This window comes from Hypanus sabinus, chromosome 20, assembly GCF_030144855.1.
Source record: "Hypanus sabinus isolate sHypSab1 chromosome 20, sHypSab1.hap1, whole genome shotgun sequence".
NCBI lineage: Eukaryota > Metazoa > Chordata > Chondrichthyes > Myliobatiformes > Dasyatidae > Hypanus > Hypanus sabinus.
The window spans coordinates 52,148,015-52,168,610 of record NC_082725.1 but is presented as its reverse complement, the minus strand read 5'-3'; the positions used below and the strand labels follow the sequence as shown (position 1 = coordinate 52,168,610).

General features: G+C 40.5%; 1 protein-coding gene across 3 annotated transcripts in view; it reads left to right on the top strand.

The window, feature by feature from the left end:
* The window catches only part of LOC132378533 (N-acetyllactosaminide beta-1,6-N-acetylglucosaminyl-transferase-like), a 68,997-nt gene extending 48,680 nt beyond the window's left edge, over window positions 1–20,317 (top strand). Inside the window, exon 2 of one of the 3 annotated variants that reach the window (XM_059945504.1) lies at window positions 18,599–20,317. In XM_059945504.1, the coding sequence (XP_059801487.1) occupies window positions 18,599–18,609 (11 nt within the window). In that variant the 3' untranslated portion in view covers window positions 18,610–20,317. Of the gene's footprint in view, window positions 1–386; window positions 9,124–18,598 lie in introns of those variants that run through there. The other 2 variants (XM_059945503.1, XM_059945502.1) reach the window with 2 other exon arrangements.
* Window positions 20,318–20,596: the final 279 nt, after the last annotated feature.

The window sequence follows — 20,596 nt, the reverse complement described above, 5'->3', positions numbered from 1 at the left end:
ATCATGAAGTTTCTAACACAGGCATTCAGCCATTTCCTGTTTCTAGCCTAACACTTTTTCTTTGACTCTCAAGCAGCCTCTTGTACACATCATCAGCATGTCTAACGAAATTTGAAAAGCTTGTATCGCTTTGCAATGAGCTTGAGTTTTGAGCAGGACCGGTGGACTTTTATAAAAGTCCTCATTCCTTGCAATGAAATAGAAAATACAGAAAATAGAGATCTTCCTTTTTTACTACTGTCTGGTGCGTCACTCATGGGTGATGGATTTCTCCATTGGGGATCAATAGCGATTAATTTTTAAACCAAGGCAGTATGATTGTAATGCCTCTGCTGACACAATGCATAAACTAAGATGCTTTTCCTCATCTGTTTTGTTTCCCTCAGGTCATTATGTTCGCGGCATCTGTGTGTATGGGTTGGGAGACCTGGAGTGGCTGGTTCAGAGCGACGGCTTATTTGCAAACAAATTTGAAGCTGAAAAACACCCCCTGGTGGCACAATGTTTGGAGCGGTGGTTAAGACGAAAAACATTATCTCTGTCCGAAGTACCTATTCAACAAGAGTGGCATATTCAAAACAACAAGTGTTTCTTTGACATTGAAGGCAATAACTGCAGTACCACTTCATTGTGATCTGGAGATCCTTGATGATCTAACAATTAAAATAGTATTTATTTATCTTAAAATATGTAACTACGGTCGTCCTTCAGTATCCGCGGGGGATTGTTTCCAGGACCCTCTGCAGATACCAAAATCCATGGATGCTCAAGTCCCTTATATAAAATGGAGTAGTAATCTACTCCTTATCTACGCACGTCCTCCCGTATACTTTAAATCATCTCTAGATTACTTATAATACTTAATACAATGTAAATAGTTGTTATACTGTATACACACGTTCAGTACAGATGCAACCATTGTAGCTCCTCTGGAAACACTGATGCTGCCTCGGCATCAGCCAATGCCGATTCTGCCGTGATCTTTAAGTTCTTGAGGCTGTAGTGCTTTATATAGCTAGCCAGCCATCCCTTACTTGCCTTAAATTCCTTCATCTCGCTCACAACACAAGACACAAGGCAAACAATGTTCAAACAACGAGTGCTGGAGAGAGACTGATCTGTGAAATGGCAGGAGGCTACAGTAGGGTATGCCTACACATCACTCGCATGGATTCAGCATAGTGCTCGGCACGTGGCAAATTCAAGTTTTGCTTTTTGGAACTTTCTGGAAATGTTTTCCCCCTGAATATTTTCAATCCGCGGTTGGTTGAATCCGCAGATTCGGAGGACTGACTGTACCTATCCATCAATTAAGTAGTTTCTCAACTACATTTACATTTCCTTTACAGAATGTATGTAATCATCTGGTCTTTGTATTTTATTGGAAGTTATATATTTTTATCCCCAATTATTTTTTTTAGTTGCTTTGCTGAACATCATCTATAAATGAAAAGAAGGAATTAGCCTCCCAGCTAACTCGCGTGCTGCTATGTAATCACTTACTTTAAAAACATGTAGAGGAGAAGTAACCTGGAGTTTTCGCTCTCTTTTCCCTTCTCTTCCGTGGCACTACTCTCAGTTTGCCGAACAAGGGAACAATGTGCAAGGTGTTGGATGTTCATAAGTGGCTTACATATTGAAATTATTTTTCTCTAAGTTATGAGATTCTTCACACTTATCGTAATGAAAGTTGTGAATTTGTGTAAATAGGTAACTTGACATATTTTATTAGTAGAGAATCAGGGCATTCTTTTTTTTTTAAAGTAAGTTCTACTAGTTACTGAGGCTACATCCACACTAGACCGGATAATTTTGAAAACGCTGGTTTTGCATAAAAACGATAGGCGTCCACACCGAGCGTTTTTGAAAATACCTCCGTCCACATTAAAACGGGTATTTATTTGGATGAATCTCTCCTACTGGGCATGCGCAGGACACACTTACAGAAAACAAGCAACACATGTTTGTTGTCGAATCTCGCTGTGGAAGTCCGCGTTTGTGCAGTTGTAGACTAGAAAAACTTAAAAGGAAATTGCCAAATGACGGACAGCTGTTAGTTCTTGCACAGGAGGACTTAAAAAAAAAACAAATACTGGTGCACATGGAGGCAAACGACAGGGAGTTCACGGACAGTATGACCTGGCTTATGACAAACATTGAAAAACTGACTAACTCTGTTGGCATTAATAAAGCACCTTGTTAAATGTATAAAGCATGTCTTCATCAGAATTATCTTGTATTTCCATACAATGTTACATTAGGCTGTTACACATCTATTGTCAGAGAAGTACTTGCATAAATAGGTAAACCACCTTCATACAAGCAAGGACAGAAAACGGCAAAGTGAGTATACATATTTATTCAGGAAGTTATGGGTCAAAGTATCTGATGAGTACATTTCTAACTCTTCTGGCTTCAGTCTTGTTGTTATGAAATTGTTAGGTTGTTCCAGCACGTCATGACAGCGTTTTTTAGAAATCTCTGGTTACCCCGTTCACACTGCTCTGCCCAATCTCTTTTTTCAAATTTACACACTCTGGAGGGCATTTTAGAAAAGCTCTGTTTTCAGGGGAGGAAAACGCCGTTTCAGTGTGGACGGAGGGTCAAAACAAAAAGAAAATGCTTCAGTTACGGATTTATCCGGTCTAGTGCAGACATGGCCTGAGGCTAAAGGATCTGATTTAAAGCCCCTTCCAAATGTTTATGAATGTGCTGACTGTGAAGTGTTTGTAGTGATTGAGAAAATCAGAACTAATATTGATTAAAAGTAAACATTACGGGTAAAGAGCACATACATTAATATATCTTAAATAACACCATTTAACATTGATAAATAACTCGAGGCTGTTCACAGAAGAATAATTAAAAATAGGTATTGAGCCGAGGATAAGTAAATTACAAAGTAGGTTTAGTTGGAAATGGGTTTTCAGATTGGTGTCAAACATCAAGCAAAAAGGTGGAGATTTAAATCTGGTGCAAATGCAGATAGTTGAAGCCCTAAACCATCAGTGAGGCAAAGGAAGTGTGAGTGGCAGAATAAGGTAGAGCAGGAAGGACATGGATTTATGTAAGTGAATTGAAACTGCGTGAGAGAGGATATTTCTGAGATTTGGTGGGGGGGAGCTAAGAATGGATTTTAAATCAAGAGGGGGACTGGAAGTCAGTGTAGATTACAAAGGACCAAAGAAATTAGTGAGCAGAATATAATGCAGGATCAGATTGAGACAGTAACATTTTTGGATATTTTTGAAATTTTAAAAAGTGCAAATGTGCTGCAGAAAACATAGGGTGAATATTGTTGTCAATACAGTGTTGAAAGTAATGTTGAGTAAATCGCAGATTTAGAGCAGCTTGTCTTCATCTTTAGTCATGGCCAAAATAAAACGTGATGCATTTTACTTATGGTCACTGTAATTGTAATGTGAAAAGCTTTAACAAAAAAGAGAATGGGTATTGTATCCAGTTCAACAAGAATGGAATGTCACTGGAGAAAAAGTGAGCGGAATTGTATTTGCAATTGCAGTACTAGTGTTGATGAGCCATTTCTAAGTGAGTACTTGGCTGACTCCAGCATGTGATTGGTACTTGTCTTAGTTCCAGAGTCAACTTGGGCCTTGAATTCTAATTTATTCGAAGTTCACAGATGATGCTAGAATTTTTGGAGCTGTTGACAGTGTGGAGAGTGGTGTCAGTGATATCAATGTGATGGAGAAATGACAGATGGAGTTTAATCCTGATAAATGTGAAATGATTCATTTTGGAAGTACTGATGAGGCCAGGACATGGTCCTCAGAAGTATTGAGGACCATAGCGGCCATGGTGTGTGGATCCAAAAATTTGTGAAGGTGGCAATGAAGATAGATAATGTGGCCAAGAAGGCATGATCGATTCTGTCATTCATTAGTTTAAGCACCAAATGCAAAAGGCAGATTATTCTCCAACTTAAAAAAAAACACTTTGCTCAGATCTCAGCTGGATTCTGCATTCTGGTGTGTTTGTCACACTATAGAAAAGATGTGATAACTCTGGAGATCAACCCGCATATCCTCTGGAATGAGGTGAGGTTAGGGCCTCTGTTGGTCTGAGCTGACCATGGATATTGTGTCCGACCTACCTAGATATGCAAGCCTGGGCAGTACGATATGGAGAGGAAGCTATTGCCCATGTAGCAAGCTCCCCCTCTCCTCACAACTGATGAACCCAAAGGAACGGCAGAGACTGACACAGTTTGGCACCAGCAGCATCGCAGGAGTTGCCAATCAGCATTGAACTCAATGTAGGACTGCTTTAGGGACTCCAGCTCCGGATTTTTCCCTGAGGGTTTACTCTGGAAATCTTCCCCATGAGTGGGTAAAGCTGCAAGGCAGTGGAGGTTTGAGATCAGAGTTTTCCTTCTAGTTGAGCTGCCAACCGTAGCTGATGAGCCCCATCTGCCCAGAGCAACTGGTTTTAAGGTGCCAGTAATCCGCCTTCGCCCCTTCTTCCTGTCAGTAAAAACTGCTCCCACTGGGCTTAGTGGCTAAGCCACATGTGAAGACCAGGAGCTGGACTCGGTTGCTATTTGAAGCCTACACCATTGGGAACATCAGAATCAGGTTTATTATTACCAGCATGTGTCGTGAAATTAATTGGTAGTGGAAGCTTGTCCCCATTACCACCCCCAGCTATGACAGCCTTACGGAATCTGGAATGGGGCATTGTAATTGTGAGGACTTAGTCTTGGTGAAGGATTCCAGCCCAAAACATAGTCCTGTCCATGGACTCTGCTTGGCCTTCTGAGTTCATCCTGAACTATTTGTGTGTGTGTGTGTTCCTGGAGAGGATAGCTCTGGTTTTCCTGGAGCAGAGGTTAAGAGGGAATGTGACTGTGGTGCAGTAAAATGTTAAGTAGGGTATAAATAGAATAGGCTATCAGAATCTTCTCCTTATCAGAGGTGAATAAAACAAGAGGATGTAAATGAAGGGTAAAGTGTAAGTGAGATCTGAGAGGAGCCTTTTTTCATTCGGAGCAAGAGTGGGGAACCAGAGTCATTGACAGCATTTCAGAGCTATTTAGATAAGAATTTGAATGGTATAGGCTAAGTGCTGGAAGATGGAATTCATTCGGAAGAGTGTAAGCTAGTTGGTGTGAACATGGTTAGTTTAACAGACTCTTACTGTGCTATACAACTGTTCTATTACAAAATGACCAGCGAAACAATTTTTGCAGCGGTGCTGCTGTTTCTAAAGTAAACGTGGAATTATAGCATAGGAAATCAGTGAAATGAATAAGGAACATTTTTGTTGGGGGAAAAAATTCCACAGTCTGAAAGTTAGGTATAATATGTACCAGACTTAAACGGTATAAGGAATAGTATTGAAATTTTGTGTATTTTCCATATTTGGTAATTAAATCCATATTAATTGTATGCTGTGCATATTACACTGAGATGGAGCAAATATTAACATTTAACATTCACTATGATAAATTGTTCTTAACAAAAATGATTTATTTGTTGTTATATTGTTTGGAATCCAGAAATTAATATTGCTGATAGTTAGTTTTATATCTCTGTGTCTGCTACTTTTATGCAAGCTCTAGCTCATTTATTTTGAGTTAATAATTTTGGTAAAATCAGGGACAAGGAAGTGCTAAGTGGTGAGCTGGTAGCATTTCCAAAATGAAATGGATAAAACAATACTATAAAAGAGCCAATAACTACCCCAAAGTTTTATGATTTTGTAAAACACCAGTATTAAAATAATATAGATTGGAAAATTGAAGTGTGCAGAAGAACCCGAAAAAGAAACTTTCATTCTTTAGTTTTGAAAAAACTGAAGTTATCTATGTTTCCTGGGGGTGCTACCCTCTTGTTTCCAATATTCCAATTATGGGCTAAATGTACTTTCAAAATTGGTTGGATTGCACTTCAATTATTAGTCTACTACATTCACTTTTAAGCTATATTATCTTGCAGTTATTGGCATTTTCAAAATAGTTTTATTTCGTAATAGTCATGAAAATCAATTCAGATTGCAATATTTACCAAGTATGGTGCATTAATCTTATAAATTGATATATTTGTGTGACTGTAAAGGATATTCAGAAGCCAAATAGCAAACCTCTGTGTCACTGAAGTTAGTATTGTATTTGGTATTTTACCTCAACCTTTTGCTTTTGCTTTGTGTTCAGCTCCCTAAAGTGTTATGAAGAACACAATAGCTCCTTTTGGTTCCTGTTTATATTCAGCTGGATTTTTTTTAAAATTGCAGTATATGTAGTTTGTGGGCAAATATTTTAATAGGAAAGCTGTTGAATGGTAATATGCCCAGGCAGCCTAAAGTTCTTAAATTATTCTGATTCCACATTTTTGAAGATGTTGCACATAATAAAGTGAAATGGATATTTTTTTTAAAAGTTGCACAAGATATTTAATGTTAGAAATAAAAGGCCTGGACTACAAAAAAAAAGGCAAGTCTTTACAACATTTAGTTAGTCTGCAGCTGGAGTATTGTGTTCAAGTTTGGTATCACAGTGAGAAAGGATGTTAAGTTCTTGGAGAGGATGCAAATATTTAAAAATATGCCATGAGGGACTTAAATAAGTATATTAGAGGAGCTAGTGTCCTTGCAGCAGAGAACGTTGAGAACAGATTTGATGCTATTTCAGAATCCCTGAGGAGTTTTGACAGTATAGCAAGGCAAACACTATTCTATTGCACAAAAGAGCCCGCAACCACAGGTTGTGAGAAATGGGTCTAGGAATGGGCTGCTGGTTACTTTGAACATGCTTGGCCTTCCATCATACATGTCTGGTTCTTTACCATGTTTCCTCTTTACTACATGATCTCTGATTTCATTACTTCATTCCAAATATTGATACTGAACTCAAAAATACTCAGTAGCTAGAAGTCCACAGCTCTGGGACAGAGAATTTCATTACTGATTGAAGATATTGGGTATTTGTCATCTCATTCCTTATTGGCCAGCCTCATATTTTGAGATGTGACCCCCTGGATCTACACTTCCCAGCCTAGGAAATGGCTCATTTGTGATCCACCACTCCAATTACCTTTAGAATATTTTCCACCCCCCCCCCCCATGAAATTACCTCCTCTTTGGTTATACCATCCTTTCGTAGTCTCTCTTCATAGCATTAGTTCTTCACCCCCAATAATCTATCCAGCGAGTTTATCCTACACTCTCAAAGCTAACTATTTTTACCTAGTTATAATGCTTTGAAAAGAACAGGAGGCATCTTAAAAAGCCTTCTCATGTAGTGATATCTGAACTGGAACAGGCTGCCAGGAAGAAGTCTGTAACATTAAAAGGGAAAATTGAATAAATATTTGGGATACACGAGAGACCAATGAGGAAATAGCAGCAGAACTTAATTGATTTCACATCTCTTTGAAGGCATGAGAAGGGACCCTATGATTTTTATCCTGTAGCTGAAAGTATACTCACTCTTCTGCACTCCAAATAATTCCAATGAAAACTAATGGCTGTTTCTAAATGGTCAAAGAAAATGCCTTAAAATTGATTGAAGTAAAAGTGACTTATGCAGTTTGCTGTTGGTAAGAAAATTGTTTAGTGATTCTGTGTTCACCAGGATGTGGTTAGCTTACACTGTGTGTATGATTGGAATTAACAATATAAGTGTGGGGTTACCTTTGATCAAAATAACATTACTGAATGTGGGATTAACTATTGTGTTTGCATATTATGAAAGCTTTACTACCTACTAGACAGATTCACTTCCTTGTGCACATTACTGCATGAGAATGTGGGAACATAAATGTTTTAGCATTTTGTAATCCCATAGTTGAACTGCTTTTCAAATGTCCATCAGTTGTTCAAAAATTATCCTGGATTTGTGCCTGGTTTTTGTGTGAACCTTGTTGATAAAATACTTGATGTCAAAATTTACAATGGCATTTGTGAACTTGTTGCTTTGTAATTGGATCCTGCAGCTATTGCTTGTGCGATGGTATCTCAGAGTTGGGTCTCTGAGTTACTCAGCCCGTGTCGATCTAACTTTGCTGCCAAATACAGTGAACTTAAAAAGAAATTCTTCCATCGCTGTGCAGGAGGTCCTATGGCATGGAGGCCACAGAGGAGCATAATTTCTAATACGCAGTCTGTGCAATGCATTGTGCTTGTTATGTTGCTCAATCAGGACAGAAACAATCTCTCGCCACGACAGATGTGACAAGAAAACATTGTGTCATAGGAGCTGAGTCAATGATTGGTTAATTATAGCCTTTCTTATCAATTAGCCTCATATTCTGACTAATGTTTCATTTTTGTTTTGAAATAGGAGTTTACATTTAAGATTGAAGGTATCGGGACCATGTTTAAAAGTTTCATGTCTTGGTTCACTCACTGTTGGAACCTGCCTGACTATAAAGGTTCTATAACTAGCCAGCTGATAACCTGTAAAGGTGATAAAGCTTAAGATTATTCTTTTATTCTATTTTTTTAATAAAAATTATGAATTTTCTTCCCCTGGTCAGGAGTGCCGTATAGAATCTGTGCTCTGTGGAGCACTGCAGGGCAGGTACCAATGTATGTGGATTTGCACTATGTAGTTGTGTCAATATGCAAACCAAATAACTTATCTTTTGATCAAGGGGAACAATGTATAACCTTCATATTTTTGTGCAATATCTAAATGCTTCTGAATCATGGTTTAAATATTCTCCATTCAAATTTCTTTCAAAACAAAATGTGCAGAAACTGTTTGTATCCAACCTCAAGTCCTCCTTACTCAAGTATTACCATAGGTGTTATTTGAATGCTGCGGTTTGGTATCTGTAGATTGAGAGATTGTATGAAGTTCCATTTTGGGTCTTGTACTGAAAATTATAATTCATGCTTCTGCCACTATGTCGTGTAATATGTGTACTATGTTGTCTAATATGTGTAAACTTCTGCATTAAAATCAATAAGCAGGTGCTGCTGATTAAGTGGAGCTGATTGTATAATGTAAAATCTTCCATATTTTGAAAATTGCATATTCTTAAAGAATCTGAAATATTACTGTGCTGTGATATCAGGATTGCTCACCTATGAAGACTTATATTTTGTTCACATTGCACTGTTAAAATATATCTAAAATAAAAGTTCGCACTTGATTTTCCATTAATTTAGTTTCTGTGAATTTACTATAAGGAAAGCCTCTTAATTATTCTTTATAAGCCACATGAGATTCCTTATGCTTTAAGTGACTTGCTGCCATTCTGTGATTTGATGTGAGTTTGGCAGATTAGTGACAATGCTACATACTATTTACATATGCTGGTTTACTTTGCTTATTGGGGACGATGGGTGTGGGCATTTTGTATATTGTTTCCTTGCATATTTGCAATAGATGCTTGTACAAATATAGGCAAGCATCTGCCTTCATAGTGATTCATTGAAAAACAAAAGCAGCATATGCTTGAAATCTCAATTTTAAAAAAAGTTAAATGATTGTTCAGATTGCCAGTTTCCATAGAGAGAAACAATGAAGGTCAGTGGACCTGCAGAACCAGTTTATGCTAAAAATTTTGTTTCTACCTTTCTTGAGTATTTCAAGCAATTTCCTGGCTTTAATTTAGAAATATTATTTAAGTTTAGTTCCTTTTGCACTGAGAAGTACACAGCCAACTTGTCGTTACAAATGTTCCACAACAGCTTAATGATCTTTAATCTAGATAAGACTGAGATGTGCAAGAGAAAAGTATATGTACAGTGAAGATAGGACCCTGAGGAGTATTAATGTACGGAGGGATCTTGGGATCCTGAGCGCACTGAAAGTAGCAACACAAGTGACAGGTTGGTTTAAAAAAAAGTACATGGCATTCTTGCCTTTATTGATCAGGAAAATGCATTTAATTAAAAGTTGGGAAGCTGTACTGGGCCTGCAAAGAACTTTGGTATGCCTGGATTTGAATATTGTGTGCAGTTTTGGACACTGCACTACAGAAATGATGTGGAGACTTGGGAGAGGGTGCAGAAAAGGTTCACCAGGCTGTTAGCTGGATTGGACTGTATTAGATCAGTACAACACAATATAGTCCCTTCAGGCCACGATGTTGTGCTGGTCCTGCTCTGTCTGTGCATCTACATATCAAATAAATAAAGGCATGCACTCAGAGCAGGTTAATTTGCAAAGAGAGTTAACTTCACTTTGCAAACAGAACAGCAAATCAATGTGCATGCATAGTTTATCAGTCAATAATTAGTCCTAAAGGGGAGTTATATTTCTTAAAAAAAAGATCCATACATTACAGACTCTTTAGCCTATTCAAAGATCAAACTAAACTTCCTTTCCCACATAGCCGTCCATTTTTTATTTCTAAAACTCTGAGTCTCTTAAATGTCCCCAATGTATCTGCCTGTACCACCACCCCTTGCAGTGTACTCCATGCCCTTACTATACTTTTTTTTTAAAAAAGCAACTACCTCCCCCACCACCCCGGTACTTTTCTCCGAATACCTTAATGTTGTGCCCTCTTGTGTTAGCCATTTCTGCCCCAGGGAATAAAATCTCTGTCTTTCCACTCTTTAAGTGTCGCTCATATCAACTTGTAGACATCTATCACGTCACCTGCTATCCTCCTCTCCAAAGAGGAAAAGCCCCAGCTCGTTCAACCTATCCTCATAACAAATACCATCTAATCCAGTTAGCATCCTAGTAAATCTCTTCTACACCCTCTCCACATCTTTCCTCTAATGAGGCAACTAGAATGTACACAGTGTGGTATAACCAGTATTATAGACCTGTAACATTTACCTCATGATTCTTAAACTCAATCCCTTGACTAATGAAGGCTAGTGCACCATTCACCTTCCTAACCATCCTGTCCATCTTCCACAGCAATTTTGAGGGATCTATGGACATAGACACCCAAGATTCCTCTGTTCCTCCACACTCTTACGAATCCTGTCATTAACTCTCTCCTCTTCCTTCATTTTCAACCTTTCAGATTGAACTCCATCTGCCACTCAGCCTAGTTCTGCATCCTATCAATGTCCATTGTAACCAACAACCTACACAATCCACATCACCACCAACCTTTCTGTCATCTGCAACATTCACTACCCTCAATGATACCTCACCCAGAATATTGTGTATTACAAATAGATTCCTTCTGCTCAGATAATTAACTATAACCTACTTCAATGAAAAAACTTTCAAAACAACAAAATTGCCTGAAATGTAGTAAAACACAAATAATCTATTTAAGTATTTGTTGAAGGATAAACATCCCCCAGAACATGGAAGAGAAACTCCTTCATTACTGGAAATTGGCTTAGAAGTGTTATGTCTTCCTGAGGGAGTTTGGTTTAATGTGCCATCTAACAATGGATTGTTGTCATCTGCCTGGATACACTGAGAGGTCATTTTGACTTCCTAGAATAGAATAGGAAAGCTGAATAATAAACTTGGCTTGCATCTCTCTGACTTCCTACTTCAATGGGGAACAGATGGCACAGGTTTTGCAGACACAACAGCAGTGTTTAAAGAGGCATTTATACAGCCAGAAAAAAAGATGTGCAGGCAGTTGAGACAGTTTTGGAGTGCCATCATGTTGACAGAGGCATGGTGTTTCCAAGAGCCAGGTCTTTTCAGACAGTAGCACAACGCAGAGTACGGTATATAAGTCGGTGGTAAAGACTTCAAGACATTGGAGCAGAATTAGGCCATTTGGCCCATTGACTGCTCTGCCATTCAATCATGGCTGAAAGAAAGCCAGTGCAATGTTGGCATTCAATGATGACTAGAATATAACAACAAAGGTGTAATACTAAGATTTTGTGTCGTGTTGGGCAGAACATAGCAGAATCAGGTTTAATGTCACTGGTGTATATTGTGAAATATGTTGTTTTGTGGGAGAAGTACATTGCAATACATAAACTATAATTTACAATATGAAATATTTTTATAATCCCTTGAGTAATCTGATGATGGGAGGGGAAGAAGCTGCTCCTAAAATGTGCCTTCAGGCTCCTGTACCACCTCCTTGATGGTAACAATGAGAAGAAGCCAATGGCCTGGGTGATGGGGGTCTTTAATGATGGATGCTTTCTACTTGAAGCATCAATCCTTGAAAATGTCCTGGATGCTGGGGAGGCTGGTGCTCATGATGAACCTGACAGAGTTTACAACTTTCTGCAGTTTACTTTGACTCTGTGCCGTGCCCCCCCCCCCCCCATACCAGACGGTGATGCAGCCAGCCAGAATGCTCTCCATGGTACATCTGTAGAAACTTGTGAGTGTCTGATGACATGCCAAATCTCTTCAAACTAATGAAATATAGCCACTGTTGTGCCTTCTTTGTAACTGTATTGATATGTTGAGTCCTATATATAGATCCTCAGAGATGTTGATACCCAGGAATTTGAAATTGATCATTCCTTCCACTTAAGATCCCTCAATGCAGACTACAATGTGTTCCCTTATTTTACCCTTTCTGAAGTCAATATCGATTCTTTGGTTTTACTGACATTGAGTGAAAGTTGTGTAATTTTATAATTGCAGATTAACAGTGAACTCTATTTTATAAACTCATTAAACATTAATTTGTTTGGTTTATGTAATTTAAGGCAAATTTTGAAAATGTAGGTAGCAGAATCAACTGTTGCAACTATCTTTGATATAGATAATGCTACCGTTAGGTTTGTTTTTAATTGATCAAATCTCTGTTTGGACAGCCAGTATCTGTCACAGATGTTACCTTTGGATAACATGCTAGATTACCACACTTTGTAACTTGGCACCTCTCTGCAGTGAAGAAGTGGATGTTCAATCGCTTAGTGTTAATCAAAGGAATATGGGGTTATTCCAATGCCTAGAACAAGGAAACAGATGGAAATGATGATCAAATTACAGGCAGTAAAGGGAAATGCAAACTTTCAAAAAAAAAAATTAAGATCTCCAAACAGGAGTAGGTCATCTGGTTCTTCAAGGTTATTCTGTTTTTGCTCAAATTTGTGTCTGATCATGTACTCAAGCATTATCCCTGAGGCCTTTACTTCAAAGCAAAGAACTTGGATGTAAATAGCACCTGTCAGAATCTTAAGAAATCTCAAAGCATCAATAGAAGCAAGAAACACACACGCAATGCTGGCAGAACACAGCAGGCCAGGCAGCATCTGTAGGAAGAAGTACAGTTGACGTTTCGGGCTGAGACCCTTCGTCAGGACTAACTGAAAGAAAAGATAATAAGAGATTTGAGAGGGGGAGGGGGAGATCCAAAATAATAGGAGAAGACAGGAGGTGGAGGACAGAGCTGGAGAGGGAGAGGATCATGGGATGGGAGGCCTATGGAGAAAGAAAGGGGGAGGGGAGCACCAGAGGGAGATGGAGAGCAGGCAAGGGGTGATTGTGAGAGGGACAGAGAGAAAAGAAAAAAAGGGGGGAAATAAGGGATGGGGTCAGAAGAGGAGGGGGCATTAACTGAAGTTAGAGAAATGTGGCTGTGTATCCTTTTTGCCAAATGAACATTGATTTCTCTAATTTCCGTTAATGCCCCCTCCCCTTCTTACTCCATCCTTTATTTATTTGTTTGTTCTCTCTTTTCTCTTTTTCTCTCTGTCCCTCTCACAATAACTCCTTGCCTGCTCTCCATCTCCCTCTGGTGCTTCCCTCCCCCTTTCTTTCTTTCTTTCTCCTGAGGCCTCGCGTCCCATGATCCTTTCCCTTCTCCAGCTCTGTATCCTTTTTGCCAATCCACTTTCCAGCTCTCAGCTTTATCCTTACCCCACCCCCCCCACCTGTCTTTTCCTATCATTTCGGATTTTCCTCTCCCCCTTACACTTTCAGATCTCTTACTATCTTTTCTTTCAGTTAGTCCTGACGAAGGATCAGCCCGAAACATCGACTGTACTTCTTCCTATAGATGCTGCACAATAATCAGCTCCTTGGTCTTGCTGACACTGAGTAAGGGATTGTTGTAATGGCGCCACTCAGCCAGATTTTCAATCTCACCCCCCCCCCCCCCAACCCCATATGCTGATTCATCACCAGCTTTGATTCAGCTGACAATAGTGGTGTTGTCAGCAAACTTATATATGGCAATTGGGGCTGAGCTTAGCCATACACTGTGCTGACGGAGATCGTGGAGGAAACGTCATTGCTAATCTGAACTGACTAGGGTCTGCAAGTGAGGAAATTGAGGATCCGATCCCAATATAAGCATGCATGCAGAGGTGATTGGCTAGAGTAAACCTCCACAAGAATCAAAATACATTAGTCTCTCTTACATGCTCCAGTAAGAGCCGAGGACCACTAACCTGGCTGAGATCCTGCCACTTATGTCAATTTGCATCATTCTCCAGGATACATTGTGAGTTGGAGGAATATCTCCCTTTGTTCAGATTTTCCATCCCTCCTCTTACCTACTTAGCTCCATTCTGCCCAATATTCCCCTCCTAATTTTTCTATTACCTCCCATCTCCTGCTGTACCCCTCTCCTGCACTTCCCTCTATTGACAATCTGTTGTCTTCACTCCCAGTCACAACATAGGGTCTTGACCTGAAACATCAACACATCCCTTTTGCCTCTGGGGGCAATTCAGAAGGCACAGAAGAGATACGTCCCAAAGAGGAAGTGTTCTAAAGGCAGGATGACATAACTGTGACTGACAAGAGAAGTCAAAACCAACATAAAAGTAAAAGAGAGGGCATATAATACAGTAAAAATTAGTGGAAGTTAGAGGGCTTTCAAAAATCAGTAGAAGGCAACTAAAGATGAAACAGGAAGCTGAACTAGCCTATAATAGCCTTTGTTGGTGGATCAGCGGGCATCAAAGTTGTGTCTCTTCTCTGCACTACAGCAACAGTGGCTTTGGCACATTTTCTTTCATTACTAATTTCTTGCCAGTAATCAAATTTAGTTAGTTTTCAATCACAATACAATTTCTTTACCCTTTTCTGGCCAGAATTTACCCTGTCTTTGAAGTCCCTATTGACTTTTAATTTGACTATTCAGTGGACTCACTGTGGGTCTCGGACCCTGTCTTCCATCTACCATCTTGCCACTGTTCAGGAGCTCAGGGATGTCTACCAGCTGGGCGGAGCCTCTCATCTACACTCGGCTTGTCTCCCCCAGAGACTCACAGTGGCTCATGGTCAAATGTTCCCCACAAACACATTGTAAGCGATGCTCACATTGTCAGAGGAAATTTACTATCATTTCGCTTGGATCCTGTATCTACAGGGATCCCATACTCATCCCCAAATTGTTAGGGAAATTAGTTTGCTAAGGAAATTCAATTAAAGTTGATTGCAAGTAAATTAGACACCAACTTTGACATAAAGAGAGCTTTATTCACAATATTGTGCGGAGTGGAGCTCTAACAACGGGTTCAAACTCCAAATAATACAGAGAGCAGAGCTCCTTTTATGCATGCACAAATTGATTACAAAAGCAAAGGCTGTTCGATTGACCTTGTGAATCAGAATAGATAAACTAGGTTCAGATGCAGTTCTCTTGCGATAAACTAAACCCACAGCCAATTATTAAAAATTCAGTCCTGTACACAACTTTATATTAATAGTTTGTATCATATCCTTATGACTAATTCTTACACAATAAGCTACTGCAATATTTATTCTTAGAATCATCTCTGCTGAAAGCCAAGGCCATATCTCTAACAAACTAAGCTGCAAACTGGTCTCCGTACTCAAAAAGCCAAAAATAGCCCCTTAATTATCAAAATCTTTAACTCACAATATTTTCTTCCACCGGATACCAGAAGTTTTTTCAAATATATAAAGTGTAAAAGAGAGGTGAGAGTTGATATTAGACCAGTGGAACCTGATGCTGGAGAGGTGGTAATGGGGACAAGGAAATGGTGGATGAACTGAATAAGTATTTTGCATCAGTCTTCATTATGGAAGACACTAGCAGTATGCCGGAAGTTTGAGAGTGAATGAACTTACCACTACCAGGGAGGTGTTTTGGGAAATTGAAAGATCTGAAGGTAGTTAAGTCACCTGGACCAGTAGAGTGGATATGGAGTGGATGTTTCCTATGGCGGGAGAGTGCAAGACCAGAGGACACAGTCTTAGAATGGAGAAGAGGAAGAATTTCTTAAACCAAACAGTGGTGAATCTGTGGAATTCATTGCAATGGGTGGCTGTGGAGGACAAGTCATTGAGTATATTTAAGGCAGTTTGATAGATTCCTGATTAGTTAGGGCATGAAGGGATATAGCGAGAAGGCAGGAGATTGGGGTTGGGAGAGAAATGGATTAGCCTTGATGAAATGGCTTCCTCAACACTATCTGCCTTTCCACCAATCTTTGAAACATTCTCAGAGTCTGTCACAAAGCCAGCAGCACTGCTAGATCTGGTTGATTTCAAGAACCAACTATATCATATGATTGCAGCCAAGGTTAACATTGCACAGTTATCATTCTAACCAACTGTGGTCTGTATTGATCAGGCATGTTCTGTTGACTTCAATTTCAACAAATACTTAAATAGATGATTTTCATTTTACTATGCTTGTAATGCTGCTATTGGCCTTTGTACTTATAGACAATAGGTGCAGAAGTAGACCATTCAGCCCTTCGAGCCTGCACCGCCATTTTGAGATCATGGCTGATCATCTACTATCAATACCCAGTTCCTGCCTTGTCCCCATATCCCTTGATTCCCCTATCCATGATACCTATCTAGCTCCTTCTTGAAAGCATCCAGAGAATTGGCCTCCACTACCTTCCGAGGCAGTGCATTCCAGACCCCCACAACTCTCTGGGAGAAGAAGTTTTTCCTTAACTCTGTCCTAAATGACCTACCCCTTATTCTCAAACCATGCCCTCTGGTACTGGACTCTCCCAGCATCTGGAACATATTTCCTGCCTCTATCCTGTCCAATCCCTTAATAATCATATGTGTTTTACTTGTGTCACAAATAAAACTCTTCTTTGGTAGAGTGGCGGGAAGATGATGTAAGAGCAAACGTGTGTGAAATGGAAGAGTTGCAGTTGAGGACAGTGTTGATGGTGGAGGAAGGGAAGCTCCTTTCTTCAAAAAGGAAGACATCTCCTTCATTCTAGAATTAAAAGCCTCTTCTTGAGAGCAGATGCAGTGGAGACGGAGGAATTGATAGAAGGGGATGGGGTTTTTACAAGTAACAGGGTGGGACGGGGTAAAGTCTGTGGCTTTATACAGTGGATAAGCTGTTTCCAGAGATGGAGTCAGTGAGATCGAGAAAGGGGAGGGAAGTGTCGGAAATAGACCAGGTAAATTTGAGAGCAGGGTAGAAGTTGGGTACAAAGTGGATGAAGTCAATGAGTTTAGCATGGGTGCAGGAAGTAGCACCAATGCAGTCACCGATGTAGCATCGGAAAAGTGCAGGACGGTCACCAGTGCAGGCTTGGAACATAAACTGTTCCATGTAGCCAACAAACAGGCAGGCATAGCTGGGACCCATGCAAGTGCCCATGGCTACCCCTTTTGTTTGAAGGAAGTGTGAGGAGCCAAAGGAGAAATTATTTAGAGTGAAGACAAGTTCCAGGAGGAAGGTCTGGTGAAGGGGAACTGGTTGGGTCTGGTGTCCAGAAAGAAATGGAAAGCTTCAAGACCTTCCTGGTGGGGGATGGAGGTGTATAGGGACTGGACATCCATAGTAAAAATAAAATGATGGGGGCCAGGGAACCTGAAATAATTGAAAAGATTCAGAGTATGAGAAGTGTCGTGGATATAGGTAGGAAGGGACTGAACTGTGGGGAAATTAAATAGAGCCAAGGTACGCAGATATGAGTTCAGAGGGGTCTCCCTGGACAGGCAAGCTTGTGGATCTTGGGTAGGAGGTAGAAACAGGAGGTGTGGGGTGCGGAACTATGAGGTTGGTGGTGGTGGATGGGAGATCCCTAAGAGTGATAGTGTGGGAGACGATGGCCTGGTGTTCCTGAGTGGGGTCCTGTTTGAGGGGTAAGTAAAAGGAGGTGTCTGCGAGTTGGAACTTGGCCTCAGCAAGGTAGAGGTCAGTACGCCAGACCAGGAGCTGGCAGTGCAGAGAAGGGTGGTTTGGGGGAGGGGAGAGGCTTGAAAGAGGAACTGAACTGATGGTGATGTAGGGTGAACAAGTCCCTGGTGGGGAGAGAGCTTGGGTTTATGGGGGTGTGTAGGACGGGTGAAGCTGTTAGGGTTAGGATAGGGCTGAGAAATGGGGATGCATGCCTCCCCATGGGGAGAGAGGGGAGAGGGTGGACTTGGTGTTAAGTGAGTCCCTTTGTGAGGGTGTGGCCAAGGCTATTTGGGTTGCAGTCCGATTTAGTTCAGAAGTTACGAATACGTTGAAGGGCAGGGTTGGGGCATTCTGTGGGGTAGTGGCTGATAGTGTTCAACAGGTGATGTGGGGTAAACTTGGCCCCCTGCTAGGGAAAGGGCTCGGTTTGTGTGACTGTGTGGGAGGGGTGGAGATGTTAGTTTAGGGATAGGGCTGGGAGATTGGGAGGTTACACGGTGAAGGAAGGTGTGGTGGAACTGGCAGTAAGGGAGAGGTGGTGTGGGACCTTGTGTTGGGGGGTGGGCGTTGAAAGAGGAACTGAACTGATGGTGATGTGGGGTGAACTTGTGTAATGCCTTTGGAATGACATTTAATTTTCTCTTTTACAGGACTGCTTTGAATTGGACTGGACTGTATTCAGGGATTCATCTTTGAATCTGGATGAGTATGCTACAGTTGTTACCGACTTCATTAAAACCTGTATGGATGAGTGTGTGCCTACAAAGGCTTATTGTACATTCCCAAACCAAAAGCCTTGGATGAACCAGGCAGTACGTCGACTGCTGAAGACTCGATCTGTGGCATTCAAGTATGGCGACCCAGGCCTGGACCAGAAAACCAGGGATGATTTGTGGAGGGCTCTTTTAAGGGTGAAGGGACAATTTCGAACAAGGTTGGAGGCAATATCAGATGTACGGCAACTCTGGCAGGGACTGCAAGACATTATTTCCTACAAAGCGAAGCCCAATAGTATGAATGGCAGCGATGCTTCATTACCAGATGAACTCAAAGCCTTCTATGCCCACTTTGAAAGGGAGAGTATACCTACAGCTGCACCTGATCTTTTCTCAGGGGACAGATAATTTCATATTCAGTAGGTTTAAGAAGGAAAACCAAAGCAGAACTTTTAGTGATTACTAACAGAATTAAAGAAACAGATGAAGTTTATTCAGTGACACCTAATGAACATCTTTATAAGGGTGGAACTTTAAACACAGCATGATTTTCTTTTGACCTCTCCCATTGAGCAGCAACCTCTCATTCCCACAATCCTGACTGAGAAGTTGCAGAACCTGTACACATATTGGGCAGTAGAGTCATAAGCAAGATCTATAAGGCTGTACCCTTAATCTCTTCCTGTTTGGGATAAACTAACTTATTTAACAGAATGGCTGCTATACCCGTGATGTCACCACTACGGTTCTGTTGGCCAGTTTTCCAAAACCACGAGTGCTCTTCAACCATTCTGCTACCCTGAACTCCACTCCACCTGTGGGTATACCCTGTTTGCAGAATGTTGTGCTGAGTCCCATCAACTTCACCAATTGTGTCACACAAAAATATTTTAAATTTCTTTCCTTGCTCTTTCCTGATTCAACAACCAGAGGAATTCCCAAACAAAGGAGGCACTGTACATACATAAAAGGTTACAAAAATATCTTTTAGAGTTATATAAAGAAGAAAATACAGAAAGAAAGAAATATGGTTAATATAGTAAAAGAGACAATATAATAGTCTGTCCTTGTCTCGAACTCCAGCTCTTATCGCTGGTCACAAACTGTGGTGAACTACATATGCCTGTCTGGACACGCCCTCCCCCCCCCCGCTGACTGCTCCTGTGGCTCCTCCCACAGATCCCTGTATCCCTGTATAAAGGTGATTGGAGGCACTGCTCCTCCCTCAGTCTCCAGGATGTTGTGTGGTGGGCTCTTGCTGCTGACGGTGCTTTCTTCGAGCTAATAAAAGCCTATCTCTCGCCTCACGTCTCCGAGAGTTATTGATGGTACATCACAAACCAAGATTCCCATTTGCACAAAGAAATTGCCCCACTTTATGCTCCTCAAAAATCTCTATATCTTTTATCCCAGTGCTTTTCCTTCCCTTAGTAGAATCAGCGTATGTGTTCTTATCTCTTGTACCCTTTGGCCTAGGCCAGGGGTCAGCAACCTTTACCACTGAAAGAGCCACTTGGACCCGTTTCCCACAGAAAAGAAAACACTGGGAGCCGCAAAACCCGTTTGACATTTAAAATGAAATAACACTGCATACAACGTTTTGTTTTGCCTTTATGCTATGTATAAACAAACTATAATGTGTTGCATTTATGAAATTGATGAACTCCTGCAGAGAAAACGAAATTACATTTCTGCATGCAACAAAAACATGTTGACCTCCGAAAAAAAGACGTTGGGTTGAAGGTTACTTTTAAGTAAAATACTCAACGTCTATTTGAGTCCTTCTTGTATTTATGAAAAACGCCAAACTTAAATTTGCCGCCAGCAGCAAACCAAAAATAACGTCAGCCAGCTGTCAACCTGAAAAATAAAAGGACTATTTCACTGAACAATGAAAGCATATGAATATACGTAAAATAATAGGCAATTAAA